The following is a 26,006-nucleotide window of genomic DNA, read 5'->3' as shown; positions in this document are numbered from 1 at the left end:
CACAATAACTCAAGAATAATAAATGATAGAAATCCCATATTTACACCACAGGTTCCTCATATAGAGTAGAGATGATCTGATTTGATTTTGGAGCACCTGGCTACATACATTTGCATATTGATGAGTAAAAGCTACTATACGAGGGATCAGCGTAACATCACGACACCGCAAAACACCCAGAACCATGGCAGTTAACTAGTATGAGTCGTTCCAAACATCTCAAAAACTATACATCACATCGCTTATATTTTGACATTCCGTGTGAGAGCAGAAGTAGCTCAAGAGTTTGATGTATAATATATGCACGTCGTGTTAATGTTGTGTGAACTGTCACAGTCTTAAAAATGTAAACAGGGTCAGCCGGCTAGAGTCAGACGCTCAAGCTCAGGCTCCATAGGGTCCTATTGCCGTTTCCACCCAGTGACGCCGTTTGCTTACAAAAATGCTGATCGGCTGATCCCTCGTATAACTCTTTAATGGTTTAAGATACAGAGCTGATGATGAGATAATACCAGAAAATAAGTATGTTGATTTAGAACTATAAATTAAATCAGGGCTGTATGTTCACTTTTTTGCACATAGCACTGGTGTATGGGCAATATTGATAAAATCAAGCATCACAATATTTTACACGGAAAACCTCGATAATATTCTGGGGATGAGTAGGCTTTCCGAATATATTTAAACACAGTTCGCAATGATCATCAGTAATCAGAGGTTGATAGTTTTGTAGCACAGGCCATACAATTGTAGCACGCATATAGGTACAGTCGGTCTGTGTGGGAACGCCCCCAAAATGTTATATGGCTGGCTGGGGTAAAAAAAAACATATCTCAATGGGCTGACTCACCAAATGATGGTGCTGAGGATTGGGGATTCTAGAGCAGGTACATATATACTATAAACGTCTGTTCAGATGTGTGTTTACTGCGATGTTTGAATCCCTGATCGTGTCTGCCTGGGCTGGGCTAGCAGCTAAATTCTAATTATGCTGAATGGGGAGAACGGGGGGGATTTACCCCCACCCTGACCACGCCCCCCAGCCAGCTACCCCAGCGTCTATGACGAGACACAGACTGTCTATACAAATGTTACAATCTCTAAAAACAACAAGTAGGCCTGTAGTGCAGCTCATCACTTAAAAAGGTCAGTGACTGGCAAAGGAGATTAATGTTGCATGCATACAGGGCACACAATCGAAGCCAACAAGAAATGTGTTTCAAAACAGTATCTAAATTCCTTCATAGCACAGACCTTTCCCCCCGTAGCAGTGCTACTGAATTAGCTTAGTTAAAAACCTTATTAGCATGGCTAGCCATGTCTACTTCATGGTGATTCTTGTGTGATATTAGCAGACAGGACTTCTGAAAGTGACTACTGTATCATAGGCGTCAGGCCACTGTTCTGGTGTGCCGGCGGCATCTGCCCATTAAAAGCTACACTGACATTTACCCTGCTAGCTGGGCGCTTCTCGCTCATACTGAGCATTAGCGCCCGGGGACCCACATAGCATTTCCAATCAGACAATCGCGCCGCTCTCGCGTCTAGGTCTTAAAACGAATCCTTACCTGAGCCAGAAACTTGAAGTGAAGACTCTACCCGATGCATAACATCCTCTTCTTCTAAATAGCAGATGTTGCCGCTTCCAACTTGTTGCATAAAATCCACTTTTATGTATTTTATCTCAAAAAGTTCTTGATGCAATACCATTCAGGAAGTGTGGGGGGCAGTAGTGTAAACACAGTGCGTCGCTGTCCGTACTGCCCCCCACACTTCCTGAATGGTATTGCATCAAGGACTTTTTGAGATAAAAGCTATATTTACAGTCCATGGATAAAAGACATACAAGTGGATTTTTCTCTCACCATATACTGTAATAATCACACATATTAATCACCAAGGCTTGCAACGTGCAGTAATCTAATGACGACAACAACAATGAAGAGAGTGCAGTGATGGGGCAAAAGGTCTGACCCTTATATTTACAGTCATGGTCTGACCTGTGAGATTATAACAAGTAAATCCTAGAAAATAAATGTTCTATTTAGTTGGTTTTCATTGCAATTATCTTTCTGAGAAAAAAGATGAGGTTTGGCAAGAAATGAATCGGTGCAATGCCTACATGTAATGACTAAAATACTGACACTAGTGCAACTACGACTACTACTAATACTATAACGATTAGTACTAATAAAAATCACAATATCATAATAACAATAATCATTCAGCACATGGCTGAGCCAGAGAATTACTTAAGAGGAAGTGAAACTACAGAATGCTATGATACATAATAAAGGAAGAGTTGGGATTGACAAACTGTAGACCACAAGATCTAAATGTGTCCGCCCCAGAACAGGATATTGTATTGCTACATGCGACACAAGATGTTCGCTTCATCAGCAACAGTGTGACACTACCCTGGTCTAATAACCTGACATGGAAGCTTGTCCTTAATACTATCTGAACATTTCCTGTGTAGCCTCCATTGATTTATAAGTGACTTTTAGCCCCTCTGTATGATTGTACGTAGATGATGGAAGCAATATAATTGTTTTATGGTCTCTTACTCAGACTGGACCAATTCCAGCAGCTTGATATAGATCATGGTTTTGATCATGCACGTGTGTGCTCTTGAAACACTTTTTTATAGTGTATATAGGGTAAGGAAGAAGCAGAGAAATGCTGCAACTTTTCTAATTGATAGAATACAACTTCTAAGTATGCTCCTTTTGTAAGAGAGGTACTGAACATTTTGTTGTTGTGAAGTAAAGCAGAAATCGTATTGATGAAGTAATCAATCAACAGCACTATCAAACCTCAGATACATGTATATTGCAGTCAGTATATTGAGATAAAGTATTACTTATTGCACCTTTAAAAAGCATGAAGAGAACAAAAAGATATTTTCTAGATATGATTCGTTTAAGCTAATTGGCTCACGTGCTCCAGTCAGGCTTTGCAAAACGTAGAAGCCAAATCACAGGCGGAGTTAATGAATATAAATTAAGTTTCGAATAGCAAGTAGGCTACCGTATATGGCTTAACACATTAGATCAGCAGAACCTGATTTGATCAGAGAGATTGATCGGTGACCTTAGTTGATCTTTGTAGTCCCCTCTGTCCACATTTCCCTCAGGTCAGTCAGATGAGTCATGTTTTGGGTAAATTTCTACTATTTCCTCCTCCTATCTGACTGGGACTGCAGAGGCCACTTGCTGGAGCGTGACACCAGAACTTCCTTCTGCCCCCATTGTATAGTCATCTCGTGTGTGTGTGTGTGTGTGTGTGTGTGTGTGTGTGTGTGTGTGTGTGTGTGTGTGTGTGTGTGTGTGCGTGTGCGTGTGCGTGTGCGTGCGTGCGTGCACGTGTGTGCAGTATCCACTGGTGTCCAACTTGCATGCAATTGTAAAAAAAGAAGAAGAAAAAAGACAAAGACGGCACATAATTGTCACATGGTCAGCACTTGGTTGCAGAGAGAAGTGAGGGTGGGCAGTCATCCATCCTCAACCCCCCACCACCTGACCCCCCCGCCTTCACAAAAAAAAGTTGAAACAACGTCAATTTGTAACATGATACTTCTTCATTGAAGAAGGGGAAAAAACGTGACAGGATGGGTCAATGCTGTTAAGATGCCCTCACTTTCATGAACATGCTCATAGCCAATAAGTCCTCTGCTAGCAAGGCATGGACAATGTCTGTTGGTGTAGGACATAACAGAAGAATGCTAACCATGAGGATTAGTGTTGCTGCATTTGTGCTCCTCATCCAAACATCTCAGTGTTTGGCTTCAGATGGTACAGTATGCCGTAAAGCTTTTTTTGTGTGACATGTATTTGAGGCCTTTTTTTACTTGGTTGACAATAGTTTTGATGATTTTTAGTTTATTTTGTGAGTTATTTGTGTGAATTGATATCTCGTCCTTATACAGTAGGACGTATACAAAAAATAAAAAAATAAATCTAAATATGGGCCGGGCACAGACTGGCACAACATCAATGATATGACTGTATTGAGTTGTAAGAAGGATGCTCTGCATTTCTCTGCATACCACAGTCAAGCAAAGAGGATTGTAGGACTGCAAGACTGAACTACTGAGTGATACATTTATTATCCAAATGAACATAATGTATATCATTTTGGAATGTAACCCTTCATGTGTTAGGCTGTTGCAAATCTAATTTTGTACTAGACAATGGTACAAAAATACTGTACCTACCTATACTAATTGCTTGAATAATCTTTCTCCACAGATTCACCCTTCTCACTCACTAGCAAGGCCACTGGTTTTTGTTTGGTGAAAAGAGGAACCCGCTGCTATGAAGTGCGCTGGACAACTGGTGACCGACTTTTCAGTCCTATCACCAAAAAGTGCCTGGGAGTCCAGGGGAAAAGTGTGGGGAGCGGAGTCACCACGTTTGATTGTGATGAAACCAGTGATCTGCAAAAGTGGGAATGCAAGAATGAAACCGTTCTTGCCCTCAAAGGCCAACAGCTTTACATAGAGTTCAAAGCAGAGGACTCCATCGTTCTCTCCAGAGAAGTAGGCCCAAACAGCCACCTCACTATTTCAGGAACATCCAGTGGAGCTTGCACAAGAACATACAGAGGTACAGTAACACTTGAAAAAGACAATACATGCGCAGATTGATTTTGGTGATTGGATTACCAGGGGCGGGCAATTATTGTTCCTGAGGGGCCATATGAGAAACTTTTTCTAATTGTGTCACTAGTTTACATGATACAAAATGTGATGTGCACTTATTCAGGAAGAAACACACTCATGATATATTAATTGGCTATGGTATCTCAAGCAAGTCAATGTCGTGGAGAAGATACAACAAAAGTATGATTTAGTCAGTGGCACATATTTTGATGTAGATTGTCATACAGCCTCTAAAAGGGCTTATTATTTCAATTAAAGAGCTTTCTATTATACTCATTTCTACTCATCTCCTATTTTCCCTTTTAGAACTTTACACCATTGAAGGAAATGCAGCTGGCAGGCCTTGTATGTTTCCCTTCCAGTATAAAGACCGGTGGTTTGCAGACTGCACCACATATGACTCCTCGACAAGGCGTCCTTGGTGTGCAGTTCAAACAAAATATGATAATGAACTCTGGGGCTACTGCCCAACTCTTTGTGAGTATGCATATGAAAGACCTCAGCATATTGAAATCACATGCACATTATTTGGACGCAAGTAACCGATGTAGTTGTCAGCTGAGAACACATTTTACAGTTGTGTCTTCAGGCGGTTTAATTATTCTTCAGAGCATCCATTAGCTAAAATGCTGCTCTGATGAATGACCTACCGCTATGTAGTCAACCTCTTTGATGCCTAATGCAAAGTAAGGTATAAAGGTCATTTTAGGTGAGAGGAAATCAAAGGTTTTAATGACTGAAGAATGAGCTTTTCCATATTTCTGTATCTACTGTACTTTTCCCAGCCACAGAACACTGGAAGAAACAACCTATAACAGCGGAATATTACCAGATCAACCCACAATCAGCTCTGAGTTGGCCTGAAGCTCAGACCAGCTGCAAGCAGCAAGGAGCCTCCCTGCTCAGTATCACCGATCCCCACGAGCAGGCTTACGTCACAGGTACAGCACCCCCTGTGGATATCTGCTTGTAGTGATGAAGCAAGTTTGCATTTTTAAACGTGACCCAACAGAGAGATTTTCTTTCAGATGTAAAATGAATGTCCTGTAAAGTTCAATGAGCCAAGGATATGGCATTTGGTTATACAGTGTAAGTGCACCACATAATATGGTCATACATGCACTGTACTGTACCGAGAGGATATTTCAAAAGTTATGCATCCATTTTGGGGGGAAACAAAATCTAAAAATCCAGATCCAAAAGACTTACTATCTCTAGTTATACTGTCTATTACAAAGTATAACAATGTATTTGTATAATAATAATAATAATAATAATAATAATAATAATAATTATTATTATTATTATTATTATTATTATTATTATTATTATTATTATATTGTAAATTTATGGTCATAATAATTCTTCATTCAAGATTAACTAAACCCCAAATCCCCTTGTAGCAATGCAGCAATCTTCAATTGGTGCAAAAAAAAGAGAGAAAAGAAAAGACTTACTTTACTTAAGCTTAACTTAACACTTAACATAACATAACTTAAACCACTTCAACCTCTAATAAACAGTATAGATATTAGTTCCTTTAAAGCAATATAAAGTTCAGTTCTTTGCTATGGCAGCCAGCCATTAGCAGATGCCAATTTCAGTAGCATGCTTTCTTACAATTAAAGGTCAGGCTTTATACAGATTTGGGTTTGGCATTGAGTTACTCTTTAATCATAAAGTACGGTAGGTGTCACTTTTGAAATGCACTTTTCTTGTTTGACACATACCAGATATTCCGTGTTGTTTTTAAAAGTAGGAATATGCTCTTACATAAGATTGCTTGGTGGGGATTTCTAATCCATAGTCTCTATATTATTGGCCCTTCAACAGAAGTTAGTTCTGCAGAAAGATCATCTTTGAGACGGTTGGGGTTAGTCACAGCCACAGGTCCTGCTTTATCTAGGTGCAATAAATATAATTTTCTTGTCCGCCAGCACAAAATGACCATAATATATCTGCTGTAGTTTGAGGGTTGTAAACTCGCAGCTGTTTGACACCGGTCCCTATGACAGAAATTGTGGACTATATAGTGTGTTGGCCATGTTGTACTAGTGTCCAAATTCTCAACCGTTAATTTGATTCACTATATAGTCCACTATAAAATACCCACAATGCACTGCAATTTCTAGTGAACAGAGAATGTACCCTACATTTTCTCCCATAATACCACAATGCAATGACGCCGTGTTTACCAAAGGAGAAGAAGAGTGAGGTAGTGTCCGAAACTTGTTTGATCGTTCCCCAAATAGTTCACTATTGATAAACACTACATGGGGAATAGTGAGTGAGTGAATGAGTCAGCCATTCACGGCTATTGAATTTTCAAGACTCGAATCCCCCAAGACATTCCACTTATGTGACAATGATTTGTGTCAACTACAGGCCACCAGAATGGGCAAGAAAGTGTTGTTGTTGCAATTCCATAAACGCTGATAAAGGTGGACAAGTCATACTGTAGCCTTATAAAAGGAAAGCAACTAGGCTACCCCAAACACTGTTAAACAGCTATTATACCTTGCATTTCTGGGGCTATTTTGTGTGTGTGTGTGTGTGTGTGTGTGTGTGTGTGTATTTTTGCATTTTTTTGTATTGATAAATTCATGTAAATGTGCACTTGGATGTTATCATGTAAATGTGCACTTGGATGTTATCCTCACGTTAACCTATGGTGTATTTTTTTGCACTCTTTTTTGTGTTGACAAAATTTAATGTGCACCAGGATACGACCCTCTTGTGCAATGATCACACTGACTATTATGACTGACTATTAGAAAAGAAGAACAATTTATTTACTGTCATTTCCCTTTTTCTTGTCTGTCTCAACCACACCACACTACACCACACGGCACACGCACGCACGCACGCACGCGCACGCACGCACGCACACACACACACACACACACACACACAGCACTGCTGGGTGCAGACAACTATCGACTGTGGATTGGGCTGGTCCTGGACCAGGAACATGGATGGCAGTGGACTGATGGGAGGCCCTTCCGGTACCTGAGATGGAACGCCGGTAAGGTTCCCTTCCAGCACGTTTCAGATACACCAACAGCTTTTTACATTCTTGTTTGAGGAAACGGTCAACTTGAAGAATCTTTGACTTTAGAATAGTGAACTTTTGGATCAAGATGGTGCTTTTTGTGGTTTATGTACTTCACCTTTCCCACATGTACTGCTGGAGTGCCCTTGAGCAAGGCCCCCAACAACACCCAAGCTACAGTCCAGCAGTTTACTGACCAAGCAGTACAAGAGTAGTTGTAGTAGAGTAGTTGTAGTAGGCAATGGGAGCGTGTGTATTCCTAACTCCACCCAGCATCTACTGTGCACCAAACAAGAAGCAGTCTTTTAGCACAGCAACAGCCTCCTGAAGATAGGACAGTAGACAAAGGCTGAAAACAACTTGTTAACATTGCCTTTGAGGCAGAGTCTTATGGAGCACACAAATTCACACATTTTCCTCTTGTGTTGTTATTTCCTCCCTTACTTTTATCACATATACAGTACTTATATCTTGATATAATAAGGCGGCCTGGTTACACTCTGCCCTTCCGTCCATGGCACACAATTGCTCAAGTGACATCACTGATGACATTACAATTGCTTGAGTGACATCATTGATGACATCACAGTTGCTCAAGTGACATCACTGATGTCAAGGAGGGGAATGGGCAGATTTTGAAGCGAGAGAGTGGTGGTGGTACCAATGGAGGTCCAATGAGAGATGGGGTTTTACAGAATCTAGGGAAACAGTGGATGGATAAATCCGGAGACGGGTAATGCAACATAAAGGATGCCAACTGCCATAAAACGGCACAGAAGAAGAAGAACGGAGGTCCAAGGTCGTGAGGAATGGGGGAAGGAAGTGCCCGAGGGGGGATGCGAAGGAGGTCCCCCTGGGAGTTGGCCAGGGAGAAGGGGGAAGATGTTCAGCAAGGAGTTGAGTAGGGAAACAGTGGATGGATAAATCCAGGAGGCAGTAATGCAGCATAAAGGATGCCAACTGCCATAAAACACCACAGAAGAACTGATGACAAGAAATTGCGGCAGAGATTTGCCATTGATTTTGTGAACCAACATTTTTGTTTATAGACCAGACCAGCACATCCGGGTACTTTGCAAAATGTGAAGGCCGCGCCCCTTTTAAGGGGAAAACACAAGCCATTCGCCGATGACTTCAATGTAAAATAGCAGTACAAAAAAATCTATAGAAAAAGAACAGAATTAATTTAGTTTATAAATGACCCCAAAGACACCATGACCAAGATACATCGGCAATAGTACTTTCCTTATATGAGCACTGTATCCAGCACACTGATGAGTTTCCACCAGGTTACATGCATCATCCACATTGACGTATCACTCCTACTCTATTAAGGAAAACATTCAAGTTTTTTTATTCATTGTCAATGAAGCTACCGACACAGCAACTCATCGGCATATGTATATCAAATTAACCCGTTTTAAATAGTTTGTTTGAAGTGTTTTCGCGTTCTTGTACAGTCTTTTCCTGTGGTGGGTTTCCCCGTAAAAGGGGCGGTGGCCTTCGCGCTGGATGCTTGATGACACGGCGCAGTAGGACATCATGTTAAGGCCGGGGCTCCCCCTTGTTGTAGATGTAAGAACTGCAAGTTAAATCCTCATCTGTTTTTAGGTAATCCACTCCCTAATCCGGGACACAACTGTGCAATCGTTGATTCCAGTGTACAGTACTTCTGGCAAAGTTCAGCTTGCTCCAAGAAGCTGGGGTACATCTGCTACAAAGGAGGACCCTTGCCACCTCCTGTTCATGGTAACGTAGTCGATTTTATTTTATTTTAATTTATTTTATTTTATTTTATTCTGCAACCAGTCATCTTTTGTTTACAGTGTTACTGAATTGTTTCTTGGTATAACACTTTCACAATAATGATGATCATTCAGTCCCTGTTTCTCTGTTCTTTTTATCAGTTGAGACAGGATTTTGTTCAAGCCCTTGGATCCCCTTCAATGGCCACTGCTTCCATCTTCAACGGGCTCAGAAAACATGGACTGATGCTCAGATTGAATGCCGTAAAGAAGGAGGAGAGCTGGCGAGCATCCACAGTGTGGAGGACCAAAGCTTTGTCATCTCTCAGCTTGGATTCGGTATGAGGAAACAGGGCAAAAAAGTTGATATATTCACAGTTCCCACTTCGTCACAAGACAAAGCTTATTTTGGGGTCATTGAAGGGTGTCGGTTGTAAAAAATAACTTCTTTGAATCTATACTGAATCTTTTTCCATATTTCATATGAGGTCCAAAGAATTCCTCAAATCTGAACTGAACAAGAAGCGAGAACCACGCCCAAAGCCGTAGAAAACACACACACACACACACACACACACACACTTGACCTCAAAGTCAAATTTCAGCCCTCTGCTTCTGCCATCTAATTTTTCCTGGACCGACTGCCCGACCAACCAATTGAATGAATTATAGAGCTGCTGGTCGCAGCTAAAATCACAATGGATAAACAATTTGCATTACTGACAGATGTATAGATGTCTGCAGTTTTACATTTGTCAAAATATTATACCAAACAATTCTAGTAAGTCCAGTACGCAGTCGCAGAGCATGAAAATATCTGTAATTCAATATTTAGGCTATATATTAATTGATGGCTTCTGGGTTATTAAACAAGGTGCATTATCTTCTCTGTGTCTGCAGCAACCAGTGATGAGCTGTGGATTGGACTGAATGACAGGAGGACAGAGGGGCTGTATGACTGGGGTGACCACTCTACAGTCACCTTCACCAGCTGGGAGTTTGGGAAGCGTGCCTCCGCTGACCAAGAAGACTGTGTTCTCATCAGGGGAGAGGTACAGTAAGGGGCAGCATTTCAAAAATTTCAAAGATATTAGATAGTAGTGGATTCCTCTTATAGGGCCCTATCTTCGCAACGGCGGTCATTTTGCGTTAGCGACCGTTTTGTGCTGGAATAGCGCCTGGCAAAGCCCTAATTGTGGGCGTGTTGGCCGCAGCTGTGACAGCAGCTTCTTTCTTGCTGAGTGCAAGCGAGTGACAGAGTGAGAGAGAGAGCTATTTGGTGGCGTTAAAATTGAGAGTACCCAAGGCCCCTTTTTCTAACACATTGTGCTGGAACGCCTATTTTGAAACGGGCAATGCCCAAACCTCTGTTTACGCTCGGAACATAGCAACAGTATCTTCGCCAGAGTGCAAAATGACACTTGCGGGAGGCTGATGATAGGCTAGAGAGGCCCACAGACACGCCTGGGCCACGCCTACACCTGTGTCTGCGCTTAGCTCCCAGCGCAAAACTGGACGGTGGAGGCAGACGATACCTTAAGACACAGGGAAGATAGCAATAAGAGGCGCGCAAACGATAGCGCCGTACGAAGTTAGGGCCCATAGTGTTCACTTTGGGAGAGGTCAAATTGATCACTATAAGCGGATGATCATTAGCTACATGAATACAGTATAACAATGAAATGGACAGCTTCGCTATTTACTGAATTTGATTGACTTTCAAAATACATACAGCAGTTGTTTCAAACACAGCGGTCTTGCATAGACAGACAGACAGAGATGCTGCAATCTCTCCATATCCAAACAGACATGCACCAAGTATCACTGCTAAAATCTCGTTCGTTGGCTCATTTTTGGCCGTTTGTAAGTAAAAAAAACAACTATATATAGAATTACTGTACTTTTAAACACTTTTTTCCATTGTTCTCCTGTATGAGAAGACCTAACTCCTGATTACGCAAATTGCATCTGTATAGGAATTATTCTGTACCAAGGTTTTTGATCCAAAGGGAGTTGATCACTATAACCGTGATCACTATAAGAGGATTCCACTAGACATAAATATACTAAACTTTATTATATTTATGTAGTAACCTATCTTTGAAGAGTGTACAGATTTCGCATTGACTTTTGATTGTGACCATTGTGTCCATCAAGTACATTGTGTGTGTGGGTGTCTGTGTCTGTGTGTGTGTGTGTGTGTGTGTGTGTGTGTGTGCGTGTGCGTGCGTGTGCATGTGCATGTGCGCGCGCGTGTGTGTGTGTGTGTGTGTGTGTGTATATATTATATATATATATATATACATCATACTTTTCTCTTGTAGAAGGGGAACTGGGCAGACCGTGCGTGTGAGGAGCGACATGGCTTCATCTGTATGAAGAGCAGTGCCTCCACACCCTCTGGAGATGAAGTACCAGTGGATATCGGCTGCAAGGCTGTGAGTGAGCTTGACTTCTTTTAATATACGATAAAAGGAGCCACATCTACCTCTGGACTCTCGCGCTGCGTGATTTCCACCCGAAAGAATGTTTAACCTTGAAATTCAGTTGGATCATTATTACTTAGTTAGGCATGTCTATTTCAAATAGATATAAACATTCCAAACAAAGCATCTTCAAACTATTGACAGCGGGTAACTAAAATCTTTGGTTGGCAAAATAACACTTTAAAAAACTGGATAATCCTAGTTTGAAGTAGAACTCCGTTAATCGGCACTGGTCAAAGATGTGCTTGTGTTTTCCTGTACTCCAGGGTTGGAAAAGGCATGGCTCCTACTGTTACTTCGTAGGGTCAGAGACAAAGACGTTTGATGAAGCCAAAGATGGATGCAGGAGCTCAGAATCTTACTTGGCTGATGTTTCAAATGGGTAAGAACGTTTCCCACACACACACACACGTGCACACGCACACACGCACGCACACGCGCACACACGCACGCACGCACGCACGCACGCACGCACGCACGCACGCACGCACACGCACACACACACACACACACACACACACACACACACACACACACACACACACACACACACACACACACACACACACACACACACACACACACACACACACACAAATACATAATTACCAGGCATCAGAAGTTTGTACTGGGATTGGCAAAACGGCAATAGGAAAAGAAAATATTTGTGATTATACTATTTTTTAAAGGATGATTTGATGCAACCAGAGATAAAATAAACTGTTGTAAATATTTCCAGAGTGGATAATGCATTCCTTGTCAGCTTGGTGGGGATGAGACCAGAGAAGTACTTCTGGCTTGGGCTCTCAAACCAGCAAAACATATATAACTTTGAGTGGACCAACGGAAACGCAGTGACATTTACTCATTGGAATGCTGAAATGCCAGGTATGGAGACATTTTTCATTTATAAGGTCTTGTAGAATCTGAGTCTTCACCATTTACATTTTCCAATTTCCCCCTCAAAAATGCAAGGACACCGACAGGGCTGTATTGCCATGACAACTGGGATTTTTGCCGGACTCTGGGATGTGCTGCCCTGCACCAATACGTCGAAATACATCTGCAAGCACCTAGCAGAGGGGGCAGTGTTAACCCCCGTCCCACCAACTGTTGCCCCTGCCAGGTGCGCTAATGGCTGGAATGAATTGGGAATGAGGAGCTTCTGCGGCAAGGTACAGCCACAAGAAATAAAGGTTGAACTCAGTTGAACACAAATGAAATGTACAGTATTTGACCCTGTAGGCCTATCTCCTATAACACAAGAGACACTTGAGCTACTGTACCTAATGTACCATAATGACCAGGATGCAACATAAGAGGATGAAGAGAATAAATGTTTCTCGTTGATATGCAAATTTATGCAGCAAGGTTCTCATGATCACACTCATCTACTTTACAGCGGGTACAGCGATCTAACTGCTAAGTTTATATGATGTATTGTTCCACAAGAATGTGTCTACACACAGAGAGACAAATGTCGCCATGACAACATAATGTCCCACATACAGTACCATGTGCCACCATGACGGCACAAAAAAATATGTCTACATGCTTGTGCTACTAGTCATGCACAGTCTTTTGAAAAATAAAAGATTATGCACATACACAGTGTAAATACAGTGAAACATTGTATATTTAGTTGTACTTTGGGGGGGGGTTAAGAGTAAGTGACCCGTACTGTACCAAAATCATCCTAATCAGGGCAACACCTCTTCCCTTGTTTTTCAGTTCTTTACAGGACCACGTGAATTTGAGAAGACTTGGTATGAGGCCAGGGACTACTGCAGGGCCATTGGAGGAGATCTGATCAGCTTCCACAGTGTTACTGAGGCAGTGATAGGGTATGGGAAAACACATTTTCTCAGTTTAAATCACAAATCGCAGCTGCAACAGTGGAGATCATGGCAAAATGACAAAATGGCAAATAGAAACTTAAGAACAAAATACAAAACCTCTTAAACATCAGCCAACGAGTGCTCAATCAAGAGAAAACGGACATACATCATGATTACAGGATTTCTGAGGTGGAGGCCTTCAGACTTCATAAATTAAAACTGTTATTGCTCGCTGCTAGTTGGGGCTGCCAAGCAACTCAATTGCCTTAAAGGCATCAATTGCTCTGTACAAATGTTTGTGCAAGTATTCTAACTTGTATTACAGCTACCCACTAACATTTTAAATTAAGTTTGGATTATTTTATTGGATTGATTCTTGATCTGATTTTGCACACTGTAGCTATGGAAAAGCCTGGATTGGCCTTAGTGCCCCTGACCCAATCACCGGTTACGTATGGAGCGATGGATCCCCAGTGAGTTACCTTCTTTTTAAATCTTACACCTAAGTTGAACCCTGCATTCTTAGTTTGTTTATTATAGTGTAATTAAACTGATATTATACAACAGTTAGTTCTGACCGAGCAATTTGATTGGACAAGAGGCATTCCAGCCGTGATGGTATTTCAGTCCAACATCACGGGCGCTTCACTCTGTGTATATCGCTCCACTTCACAGCTGTTCTAAATGTAGCCTTGATTAGGCTGCGTTCAGACAGCATTCACACCTAGGGACAATGATATGGATTTGAATGGAACGGTAAGCTGAAATCTTAAATGCAGGCAGCAAGTTTACCGGTTGTTACGTTGTCATCTGTTACTTTAAAATGTGATTGTTATTCAATTAATAGCTTTGTTTATATTATACTGTACAACTGTTGTATAAAAGCAATATCACACTCAAGGTTGCGCTGTTGTTAGTGTAATATCGTCACGGCTGTGATTATCTTTGGCACTTGAGCTGCGGCCTCGTGCCTACGACCGAATGGCAGCCGTGGCGATATACAGCACTCCAGCTCATGTAATATTGCTGAAATAAAACGCTGAGAAACTGTATTTTTGTTTTGTTTTTTGTTCACAGCTAAATTTCCAACACTGGCAGTCTGGAGAGCCAAACAATAAAAATAATGTGGAATCTTGTGCTGAAATCAGATTGTCTGGCTGGGACGTGGAAGGTTCTTGGAATGATGTGCACTGTGAGAGTTACAATGACTGGATGTGTCAGATCCGTGCAGGTACAGTTGAGAAAATGTGGGCAAATTTTGGTCATCACAGCTACTGTACAAGAAACTTTTTTTTTTTTTTTACCAGAGAGGTGAAGGCATACGCTTCTAGAGGGCAATTATTATTGCTCGGCCCGAGCCACATTCCCCCCCCCCCCCCCCTTCGTTCGTTGGTTTATTTGTTCCTTTTTGTATTTTCATCACCTAAGCATTACACTAAATGTAAGGCTGGATATTATGCCTAAAATCTATATCACAATATACTTCTTCATATCATTCGATATGATAATTATTATTTGTGTGTATTAACATTATAAAAGCCATGGGAAAAATGGCTAAGAACGCCCATTTACAAATTTTTTCTGATTTTCCCCCCTCCAAAATTGTACTTGGCCAATAGAGCTTAACACGTGACGTCTCCTGGTCCGGAAGAGAATTCCCCATTAATTTCCTCCATAGACTTTTCCAACGATCCGTATAGAACGGGTTTTAAGGCTGGAACCAAGTCAACACCAGCGACCCACTGATTTGTGAGTGACCATAAAACATTTCACTTGGAGCAAAAAACAAAAACAAAAATAAGCGGGGGTGGGGGCGGAATCGAAAAGTCAAAGTGACTGTCGAGCTCTATTCCCCTCTGCCAATCCGGGGAGAGCCGGAGACTAGCACATGCTTCCTCCGATACATGTGCCGTCGGCAGCCGCTTCTTTTCACCTGACAGTGAGGAGTTTCACTGGCAGCACGTAGCGCGTTGGAGGATCACGCTATTCCCCCCCCCAACAGGCAACAGAAGGCTTCCCACCTGCAGACATACTGTAGCCAATTGTGTCTATAAGAGCGAGCACTTTTACCTCTCCACTACCCAAACGCCCATTTTCCGTATATCGCAACGGATGTGTGCAGTGCACCTACAAATGTGTCTGAACAACCAATGTGCTGTGTTACAGGAGTGACTCCAAAGCCACCTCCAAATGACACTGCCACTGGTGAGTTGCCACTCTATGACCTCATTGATACATTTTTACGTTTCCTCATTTAAATATCTAAAGCAACTTGCACTGAGTTTAATGTTTTGCTGAAGGACACTTCACTTCCATAGGACACAGTAGTAGTGGGCATCACACTTTGAACTTCTTCAATTTGAACTGCATGTTCCCCGACCTTTATTTAGACAGGGTATAACACATTCAAATAATGATATAAGATAATTATGGTAAAAGAATACATAACAACACAAACAGAACACACAATGAATGCATTGCACTAAAAAAAATCGCTTCTAAACTTTTTGCAGCGAATAATGTCACTGCTGACGGCTGGCTTGTGTGGAAAGAAAATCAGTATTATATTAGTAGAATGGGAATGGCCATGGAAGATGCTCGTCACTTCTGTCAACAGAGACATGGGGACTTGGCAGTTATCAACAGTGAAGAAGAAAATGTCTTTATATGGAAACAGGTAGGCACTGACATTTAAGGAACATTACTTGCATTGGTCAACAGTTACGACATTCACATACAGTATCAGCAGCACATGTAAAAAGTATGATGTACAGTTAGGTCTTACTGTGTGTGTGTGTGTGTGTGTGTGTGTGTGTGTGCGCATGTGTGTGTGTGTGTGTGTGTGTGTGTGTGTGTGCATGTGTGTGTGTGTGTCCCAGATATCCAGACGCTACTCCTCTTATTACATAGGCCTGAAAGTGGATCTTGATGGATCAATGTGGTGAGTTTAAAATGAAATAAAAAGGAGGGGGCCAATGAGAGGTCTTAGTTTTAAGCATTAGTTACATTTTCTCTGAACACATAAGGCTGAATAAGCCATTTTCTGTGTTGTTACTTTGAGTACAGGTTGTCCAGTACATGGTTCATTGTCACCCTGATTATGTTGATGGCTATGAAAGGGTGGTAGTGGTGGTAAAGGGCACTGTATGTAAAATGTCTAATTATTATTACGTTTTTGAGTAGAATTCTGTTGGATACAGTCACAATCAGACAGTACCAATCAGTTGCCAGCTGGGAACTTAACTTAAAGGAAGCATGGCCGATTTTTTTACCTGCTTTGTATCATTATAATCTCTGTAATATAAAGGAGATGGACAGTGCTTACTTTGTGTATATGTTCACTTCTGCGTCCAGAATGTCCAGATGCGTTTTGCATCATTCTGAACACGGAAGTGCAGGAGTAAAACTGTGAAGCCCTCGGTGCAGAAAAACATGAAGACAAGGTAAAGGCTGCCCATCTGCATAATTACTGGCATTGTAATGATACAAAGTGGGCTGAAAATCGGCAATGCCTCCCTTTGCCGATTAGGGACTTAAAGGATGGCTTTACCGGTAATCAACCCACTTTGTATCATTAATAATCTCGGTAATATAAGAACATGGGCAGTGATTACCTTCTCTCTCGGTTTACCTCACGGAGAAAAATGCTCCTGCTGCTGCATGCAGAAACTCCTTTAACATACTGTAACATAACTTAAACCAATTGGACCTCTTAATAAACAGTTTGGATATCATGTTTCTCTAAAGCGTTTCACTTATGGTGTAACAAAGTTCAGGCCTTTCAGCTGGGAGCACCAACTGAAGATTGCTGCCACTGTAAGCCATTTTAATGGTGCAGCTTAAAACTTCCATAACAATTGTGTATTTTGCGTATGATAAAAGCTTATAATTTGGTACACTTACAGCCAAAGGCATTGGCACAAAGAATTGGTTTGGATATGGAGCCATCATGATTTTTTATTTTTTTTGCGGCCACAGACTGGCAGCCTATGGAAATTGTAACTGCAATAAAGTTGTGTAGACAAGTCTGATATGGATGGTCTTGGTGTCAAATCATAATTTTTTTTTTTGGAGGAATTAAATTTTTTGAACAATTGCTCAGAAGCTTCCTTCTATCTCACAATTCCAGAGGTTAGATTTGGGCAGTTACGGCAATCACTTATTTTGAGTGTTGAATTGTGAGATAAAAGGAAGCTTCTGAGCCATTCCAAAGTTCCAAATTTGAATGTGTGATTTCACACCAAGATCATCCAAAGGCTGTCAGACTAGTCTACACAACTGTATTGCAGTTACAATGTCCATAGGCTGCCAGTCTGTGGCCGCAAAAAAGAAGAAGAAAGAAGAAGAAAAAACGATTTTTTTTTTATTCAAAATTTCATGATGGCTTCATCTACAATTCTTTTTGGAATGCCTTTCAATAAAAGTGTACCAAATGATATGCTTTTATCACAAAATGTACAATTGTTATGGTTATCTGCAGCACTATTTGAATGCTTTAATTTGACTTCATATGCTACTGTTTTTAAACATTTTCACTCTTGTTCACTTGTAGGTTATTTTATACTGTAACTGCCCTATAGTATGTGTCTTCAATTAGTTTATTATGGCTTTATATCAAAGTTTCAACAATGATCAAATTAAACATCAAGTTAGTATCATTTACAGACAACTGATTTGTCTGTGTTGCAAGGTGGATGGATGGTTCTACAGTCCAGTTTCAAAGGTGGGATGAAGATCAACCTAATTTTCAGAATATGGATGAAAATTGTGTTTGCATGACATCCTATACTGGTAAGTGAACTATAGAATGTGAATGCGACAAATCTAACAAAACATTAAGCCTGGATCGATGTTCAAATATGTTTATTTTTAAATAAATACAACTAAAATGTATGCATTTGTTTAGATTGAATTGAATGTTAAATTGAAATGTGCTCACAGGATTCTGGCGTGATTTCAATTGTGGGCGGGAGTTCCAATTCATTTGTAAGCGAGGTGGTTCCACACGTGTCAACAGCACTGCAGCCCCCACAGTGCCCCCTAAAGGTGGCTGCCCAGTCAACTGGTCAACATTGGACTCAAAGGTCAGAGGTCACTATTAACTTTCAAAGTAATTGAAAGGAATGGGAATACAGTACCTTTAGTTTTTGTCATATGGGAATGGAATCTGCTAACTGTATAAGGACAATGTATAGGTGGCTGTGTTCAGTGTATTTTTCAGGAGTTTATTTCTTGTCAATAATAGTGTTACAACATCATTACCAACCGGCAAGACACATGGGAAGGCGCAAAGAGACAATGCGTTTCAATGGGAGGAAAATTAACCTCTATTGTCTCGAGGCGTGTGCAAGGTTTGTTTCATTTGTTTTTTAATTGGCCTGTGATGGAATTTTGGTATAAAAATACAATAAAATTATGTTTTAATTTCTCTGGCATTTACTGTTACATAGGATTGTATTATGACATGGTAAATGAGTTAACAAGTTGAACCTTTTCATTTCATTGTGATGTAAGATAGAAATATATGTAGTACAAGGATTTCTGTCAAGAATGTCTGAAAAAGGATTCTACATTGCACATGCAGGAGTACAGGAACAAGCCAAAGAACCCTTGAATGTGCTAAGCAACACTTGTATTTTGAGGACATTAGCCACAACTGGAGGAAGAAGAAAATAATTACATCCACACACAAAGATGTCTAATGAAATGTGCATTATGTTCAATTTGTAGCATTTTTGACCACCAAAATTGCTGTGGCAGCTACTACAGACCTATGGATTGGTTTGAATAGTTTAAGAGGTGATGAATTTTACTGGACTGATGGGCGACCAAGGAGATACAGCAACTGGGGCTCTAATGTAAGTGGAGAAAATATATTATTCAGTATTGTGATGAGAAGTGAATTTTCTTTTTAGTGTGATTATAGCCTAAAAATGTCTGATCATCCGATTCTCTGTTGCAGAAAAACCGCCGGCGTCAAGGATCTTTCTATCATAGATATAATGAGGTAATATATTCAAACTTGATTTTAAGTTCAATACCACTCTATATTAGCCTGGTATCCAGTCTCTGAATCGCAGTTGTCATCACTGGGGACATCATTGGGGCTGGTTACCAGGGAAACTATATTGTAATGACTTAGAACAGACCACAACGCATTTGTTGACATGAAGAATCCTCCCCCTCAGCTATAAACCAGAGAACACAAAAGGTTATGATGTCATGTGATGTCATGGATTTCCCAGCTAACTGAAAGGAGAACAAGCACAGATCCTGTACAGAGCCACAGTGAATGTTCAATTCAATGCACTGAAGAATTGCGACACAGTTGTGGGTTAAATAATTCCACTAACGTTATTTAAAGGCCACAAGGAAATAACATTACCTGCCATTTCTGTAGGGCAGCAGAAGAAGAAATTGGGGAATGTTACTCGCTTATGTATGCTGCTGGTCTGTGCAGCTCTAAATGACATGAGGTTATGCAATATTCATGTACATATAAATGGCATTACGGAGATTAAAGGGGGAACACACTTGTATTTTCTTTTTCCCTGTGGGAGAATGAATATTTATTAAAACGCACCAAAAGGTCCAATGTGAGACATGCTCATTCACTAACCATAAAATATCCCTAAATCCTGCCCAAATTACACTAACCCCTGTCTGTCACAGTTGCAAATTACCTCTTTCCCCGCTTTTCCTAAACATTTAACATAACGAATTCCTAACCATTCTCTGTGTCCCTCACCAGGAAAACTGTGTTGTGATGAGCAGCAATCCCACCTATGGGGTTGGGAAATGGACAATAAAGGCCTGCAATGACACAAATGGATTTGTCTGTCTTCGGAACGTTGGTGAGTTCATCTTCTGCCCTTTCTCTTTGACACAGGTCCTGTGAATTACAACTGCAGACAAGAAAGATTTAATATTGTCCTGCAGTATTTCTTAAACCTGAGACACATACAGCCGTTTAAACGGCGTCAGCCATGTCTTTGGCATCTGTCGCCCTACTATTTGCGTTATGTCCCGCACCGTTGGCTCTAGTCGCCTTTGTCGGCGGCTTTTCCTGCCAATTCGGCATCGGGTCGTCGGTGAGAGAAATCACTCTGACTGGTTGAACTGGTCAGCTGGTACAGAGAAATCACTCTGACTGGTTGAACTGGTCAGCTGGTAGAGAGAAATCACTCTGACTAGTTGGACAGCCTGAGTGCCCACCGCCCGGGTGGGGCTCGTCAAAAGGGTCTTTCTGTGTGGAGTCTGCATGTTCTCCCCATGCCCCCTGGGGGTTCACCCCCTCACCAAAACATGCAATATCCTGGTCGCTGAAGTGGTGCCTCCTCCGGTCGTTCGGGGCGCCTGTTTGGAGGGAGGGGAACTCGTTGGAATAGCGTGATCCTCCCACGTGCTATGTCCTACCGGTGAAGCTTCCCCTGTCAGGTGAAAAGAAGCGGCTGGCTACTGCCCATGTCTCGGAGGAAGCATAGGCCAGTTCCGGCTCTCCCCAGATCGGCAGAGGGTGGAGCAGCAACCAGGATAAATAAATAAAAAATTAGCACTAATGGTGGATAAAAATGGGATTAAAATATCGGGAGGGGGGGGGGGGGTGTTTACCGGGTACATGCATGCCAAAAAAAACATCTGTGTAGCTAACGTTAGCTAGCTAGAGCCTGATAACACGAGGTGACAACTGTTAAAAGGTTACATACTACATAAAACAAAACATTGATGCAATATGGCATCGCCACCTGTTCGTGGCGACTAGTTATCCTACACAACTCGAATCGGAAAGAGGGAAGAGGTGTTTTTCACAAGAAATGGGTACCAGGCTCTTCTCCTCGGGAAGAGCCTGGTGATGCAAGGTTAGTGACCCTACAGTCCCTTATACGACCATTAGAAAATCTTACAATTAAGTGTAAAGCGCGGTCGGAAAAACAATGCTCGTCTTACATTGTCGTCTTCATATTTTGATAACACTTTACTTGAGAGTGCATGACAATTAACAGACACCTGTCATGCATATGAAGCAGGCTGTTTATGAATGTTTATGACATTGTGTCATTAGGTAAATTATGTCATTGTTAATGCAATGTTGACATAGTTTGAGTTTGAGTTGCCTTCGTTATGGCAACTTGACATGAACCAAGACAACATAACCTGTCAATGTCTTTGTTATGACAACTTGACATTAACCAAGCCAGTGTAATTACACTTAATGAAACAAATTGTACCACTGTAGTTGAGGTCAAGGAAAACACTCATGACACAGTTATAAACTAATTTGACAGTGTTATGACACATGATGACATCTTAATGAAATGTTCAAATTGTATCACTGTAGTTGAGCTTCACGGAAAATATGAATGACACCGTTATAAAAAATAACTCTTGAATTTGGATAAACTGTTGTGATGATTTTCCTCTTCCCCTCAACAGACCCAAGTATCAGAGCCTCACCAGATTTAACAACTCCTGACACCTATGTCAACCTGGTTAATGACTCCATTAAGGTTGCGACTAAAAATATGACCTGGAATGATGCCAAGAAGCAATGTGAAGTTGATAAGGCCAAACTGGCTAGCCTGCGAAATGAGTGGACATTGGCCTATGTTGAGCTGCAGGCCATGAATCTCCAGGCTCCTCTGTGGATTGGACTGAACAAAGCCGAGGTACAGAGGGCACAATAGTGCATAAGACTAACCTCTATAAATGTTGATAAACTCATACTGGCTACAGAAAAATTGGGAATAACTGAATAATAACAATCATCATCATCATTTTCATCATCATCATCATCTATTGATATACTTCATGGCTTTTATCACGTTTTATTTCAAGTATTTAGTAAGAGTATGACAGCATGAAATCCTCATGTGACAGTGTTGATGTGTCTCTGGTCAATTAGCCCCACAGGAGCAAACCATTACAAGGGAGATCCTTTCATCCACTTTTTAGTGGGTGAAAGGATGGTAGCTATGATAATTAGCAAAAAGGAAGTGAGTGAATACAAGCAATGGGAATACAGTCACCTGATTTTTGTGTGTGAAATAATGGTAACTAGAAGCTACGGAAACGTAATGCCGTCACTTGAGAAAAGAAATCGCCTGTTTTTCTGAATTAACAAGATAATTATCTCAGAGTTGACATCTCAGAGTTGATATCTCAGGAAAAACAGGGCATTTTATGATTACAGATACTTAAAAAAAAAGACAATTACTTGTTTGAGTAAAAATTATGCCATGATGAAATTGCAATTCAATTATCAATTACAAGTTGGGAGATGGAATAGCTCCTTCATTTAGCGACATAATGGCTTTTTGAATCTATTTGGAAATCAAACAGCAAATTAAAATAATCACATTACAACCTAAATTTCAATGTTATGCTGAATTTTATGCTATTAATGATTACAATTTGAAGCAGGCAATTTTCATTTATATTCTGTAGTTGATTGCATTTTGATTGATCCTTGCTTTCAGACCGGCGGTTATTTCAGGTATATTGATGGCTGGCCCTTGAGCCTTGTCAATTGGGCTTCAGGTGAACCGAGTAGTGATCGACCCTGTGTGTACCTGGATGTGGATGGAAAATGGAAGACTGCTTTCTGCAATCGGACCATGAACAGTGTTTGTGTGAAAACTACAGGTATGGCAATTAGCAGATCAATGTAATGTTATGTAATGTCAGGTTACTTGCCAACATCATTCAAGTTTAAGTGATTATAAATGCCAGATTATATATGGTCTCTACCAGAAGGTTTCAAACTCATAAGTTAATTGTCAATACTACAAATCCAAGGCTTTCTCCTGATGTGCCACCATAGATGCCAGACCGCGTCTGCCATCTAACGCGGTTCGCGGTCTTAAAGGGATACGCACACAAATGCTGCATCAGGTATCAATGGGTTAAGAAAGGTGCTATACCAAGAAAGTTTATTATTATATCTATCTCACTCACAGATGTGGTGCCAACATATGAGTCTACCACTTTCCCAGGAGTTTGCCCCGAAGAGCTGGATATGGAGTACAACAGAGGCAGCTTTGCCTGGCTACCATTTAGGGGCCATTGCTATGTCTTCATCACAGACGAAATTGAATGGGCAGATGCAGCTTCTAGCTGTGTACGACATGGTATGGCACTCTACAATATTTCCTTTTTGTCTGTCTGGTGTCCTTTGGTATAAAGCAATCAGAGACTAGATGGCTGGATTGGTAAACATGAATTAGCTGTGTGCAGTTTACTGATGTCACATTACATGACTTCTGGGTAGTGAAGTTCACATTTTTCAAGTAGGATTTGGAGTGCATTAGGCATGCATGTGCAAAGTTGTCTATTACAGCTTAACGGAGTAATCTGTCTTTAGTTTGGATTTCATTAACAATTGACTTGTTAATGAAATTGACAGGCTCAGTGGTTAACACTGTTGCCTCACAGCAAGAAGGTCCTGGGTTCGAACCCCGGTCCGTCCCAGGTCCTTTCTGTGTGGAGTTTGCATGTTCTCCCCGTGTCCGTGTGGGTTTTCTCCGGGTGCTCCGGTTTCCTCCCACCATCAAGAAAGACATGTATGTTAGGGTTAATACTCCTGTCAGTGCCCCTGACCAAGGTACTGGCAAAAGAACTGGAGTTGGTCCCCGGGCGCTGCACAGTGGCTGCCCACTGCTCCTAGATCTAGGAAGGTTCCTAGTAGAGGATGGGTCAAATGCAGAGGATGAATTTCCCCAAGGGGATAAATAAAGGATAACTTAACTTAACTTAAAGGAGAATTTCGTTTTTTTTTAACCTGCAGCCCTCTCCTCACATTAATTATGATCTGATCTCCGCAGCGTTTTTGTCCGTCCTAGGCGTTGTTGTGATCGAAATAGTGTGCAAGTCAGTCCTAGAATGTAGCTCCGTGGGGGCCAAGTGGCAGCGTGTTTTCAAGATTCAAGATTCAAGATTTTTATTGTCACTCCATGGTACAAGTATCACGTGTGAAATTCTTGTGCTGTGGACTCCGTTTACAACATAGTACAAATATAACAGGGCATATGAGTGCAAAAAAACAACAAGAGACACAACAAGCAATAAGGCAGTATAGTGATAAGACAAGTCAGAGACAGTGGCATATTCACTGCACATAGGTGCACATGTCATGTGCATACTTTAGACGTGCTTAAACATTTTAAATTTGGCGTATTTGACATACAGGTGCAAATAGCATATTCCTTATTAAACATACAATTAAACTCTGCATTTTAAATTTGGCGTATTTGACATACAGGTGCAAATAGCATATTCCTTATTAAACATACAATTAAACATTAGACATACGTAATGGTAGCAGCTACAGTACGGTACAGTACGGCTACTACACTATTTGTGTATGTTAAGGAGTCTCGTGGCCTGCGGAAAGAAACTGTTCCTCAAGCGATTTGTGCGTGCTTTTGGAACCCTGTATCTTCTCCCTGAGGGTAACAGGGAGAACAGGCTGTTGTGGGGATGATTTGTGTCTTTGATGACCTCCTGAGGGACCTCCTGAGGCACCGCTGTTTATATAGTTCATGCAGTTCTGGCAACTCACGTCCTGTTACGTGCTGGGCCACGCGTCTCACTCTCCGTAGCGCCCTGCGGTCCATGGTGGTACAGTTCCCGTACCAGGTGGTGAAGCAGCCAGTCAGCAGGCTTTCAATGGTGCCTCTGTAGAAGTCACTAAGGATTTCTGGCCTCAGCCCAAATTTCTTGCTGTGTTTAGTCGCAGATCCTTGAGCTTGCGTACCAGCCTGGAGGGCACTATGGTGTTGAATGCTGAGCTGTAGTCCACGAACAGCATTCTTACATAGGTGTCCTTCCCCTCCAGGTGGGACAGGGCGGTGTGGAGCACGTGTGCTACTGCGTCCGCTGTGCTCCTGTTGGGGCGGTACGCAAATTGTAGCGTGTAAATAGATGGGCTCTATCGTTGCATCGGCCTATGAACTGCACCCAACGCCAGACGCAGCCCAGAGTAGTGGGCGTCGACCAGCGCACTCAATATTTTGGTATCGGTGCTACACACAGCCTTAAGCATTACAACCACGCCTTTTAACCGTAAAATTATGCACTATCTGCTCATTGGGGAAGTGCAGTAAACGAATCACATGCTTCACTTTTCAGCTCCAATTCCACAGAGCGATCCAGTCCGGCTTCAGAAAAGCCAAGGGCTCTGATCTCCCCCCCTCCCTTTTATCCCCTTTTATCCAGAATGATATC

At 41.5% G+C, this 26,006-nt stretch overlaps 1 protein-coding gene across 1 annotated transcript in view; it reads left to right on the top strand.

Annotated features, from left to right (window-relative positions):
• The first annotated feature begins 3,660 nt into the window (after positions 1–3,660).
• LOC310791941 (macrophage mannose receptor 1-like) overlaps positions 3,661–26,006 on the top strand; it is a 28,894-nt gene continuing 6,548 nt past the window's right edge. Inside the window, exons 1-27 of the mRNA XM_083653623.1 lie at positions 3,661–3,794; positions 4,251–4,607; positions 4,970–5,140; positions 5,449–5,604; positions 7,578–7,688; positions 9,327–9,464; positions 9,623–9,799; positions 10,361–10,512; positions 11,785–11,898; positions 12,213–12,328; positions 12,686–12,834; positions 12,922–13,121; positions 13,678–13,790; positions 14,185–14,257; positions 14,862–15,015; positions 15,951–15,989; positions 16,298–16,461; positions 16,664–16,725; positions 18,475–18,575; positions 18,726–18,868; positions 19,030–19,135; positions 19,515–19,642; positions 19,747–19,791; positions 20,536–20,638; positions 22,218–22,450; positions 23,261–23,426; positions 23,741–23,911. Of these exons, the coding sequence (XP_083509749.1) occupies positions 3,692–3,794; positions 4,251–4,607; positions 4,970–5,140; positions 5,449–5,604; positions 7,578–7,688; positions 9,327–9,464; positions 9,623–9,799; positions 10,361–10,512; positions 11,785–11,898; positions 12,213–12,328; positions 12,686–12,834; positions 12,922–13,121; positions 13,678–13,790; positions 14,185–14,257; positions 14,862–15,015; positions 15,951–15,989; positions 16,298–16,461; positions 16,664–16,725; positions 18,475–18,575; positions 18,726–18,868; positions 19,030–19,135; positions 19,515–19,642; positions 19,747–19,791; positions 20,536–20,638; positions 22,218–22,450; positions 23,261–23,426; positions 23,741–23,911 (3,745 nt within the window). The 5' untranslated portion in view covers positions 3,661–3,691. The remainder of the gene's footprint in view (positions 3,795–4,250; positions 4,608–4,969; positions 5,141–5,448; positions 5,605–7,577; positions 7,689–9,326; positions 9,465–9,622; positions 9,800–10,360; positions 10,513–11,784; positions 11,899–12,212; positions 12,329–12,685; positions 12,835–12,921; positions 13,122–13,677; positions 13,791–14,184; positions 14,258–14,861; positions 15,016–15,950; positions 15,990–16,297; positions 16,462–16,663; positions 16,726–18,474; positions 18,576–18,725; positions 18,869–19,029; positions 19,136–19,514; positions 19,643–19,746; positions 19,792–20,535; positions 20,639–22,217; positions 22,451–23,260; positions 23,427–23,740; positions 23,912–26,006) is intronic.

Source organism: Poromitra crassiceps (assembly GCF_964638095.1).
Source record: "Poromitra crassiceps genome assembly, chromosome: 17".
Lineage (NCBI taxonomy): Eukaryota > Metazoa > Chordata > Actinopteri > Beryciformes > Melamphaidae > Poromitra > Poromitra crassiceps.
This window is presented reverse-complemented; position numbering and strand designations above follow the sequence as displayed.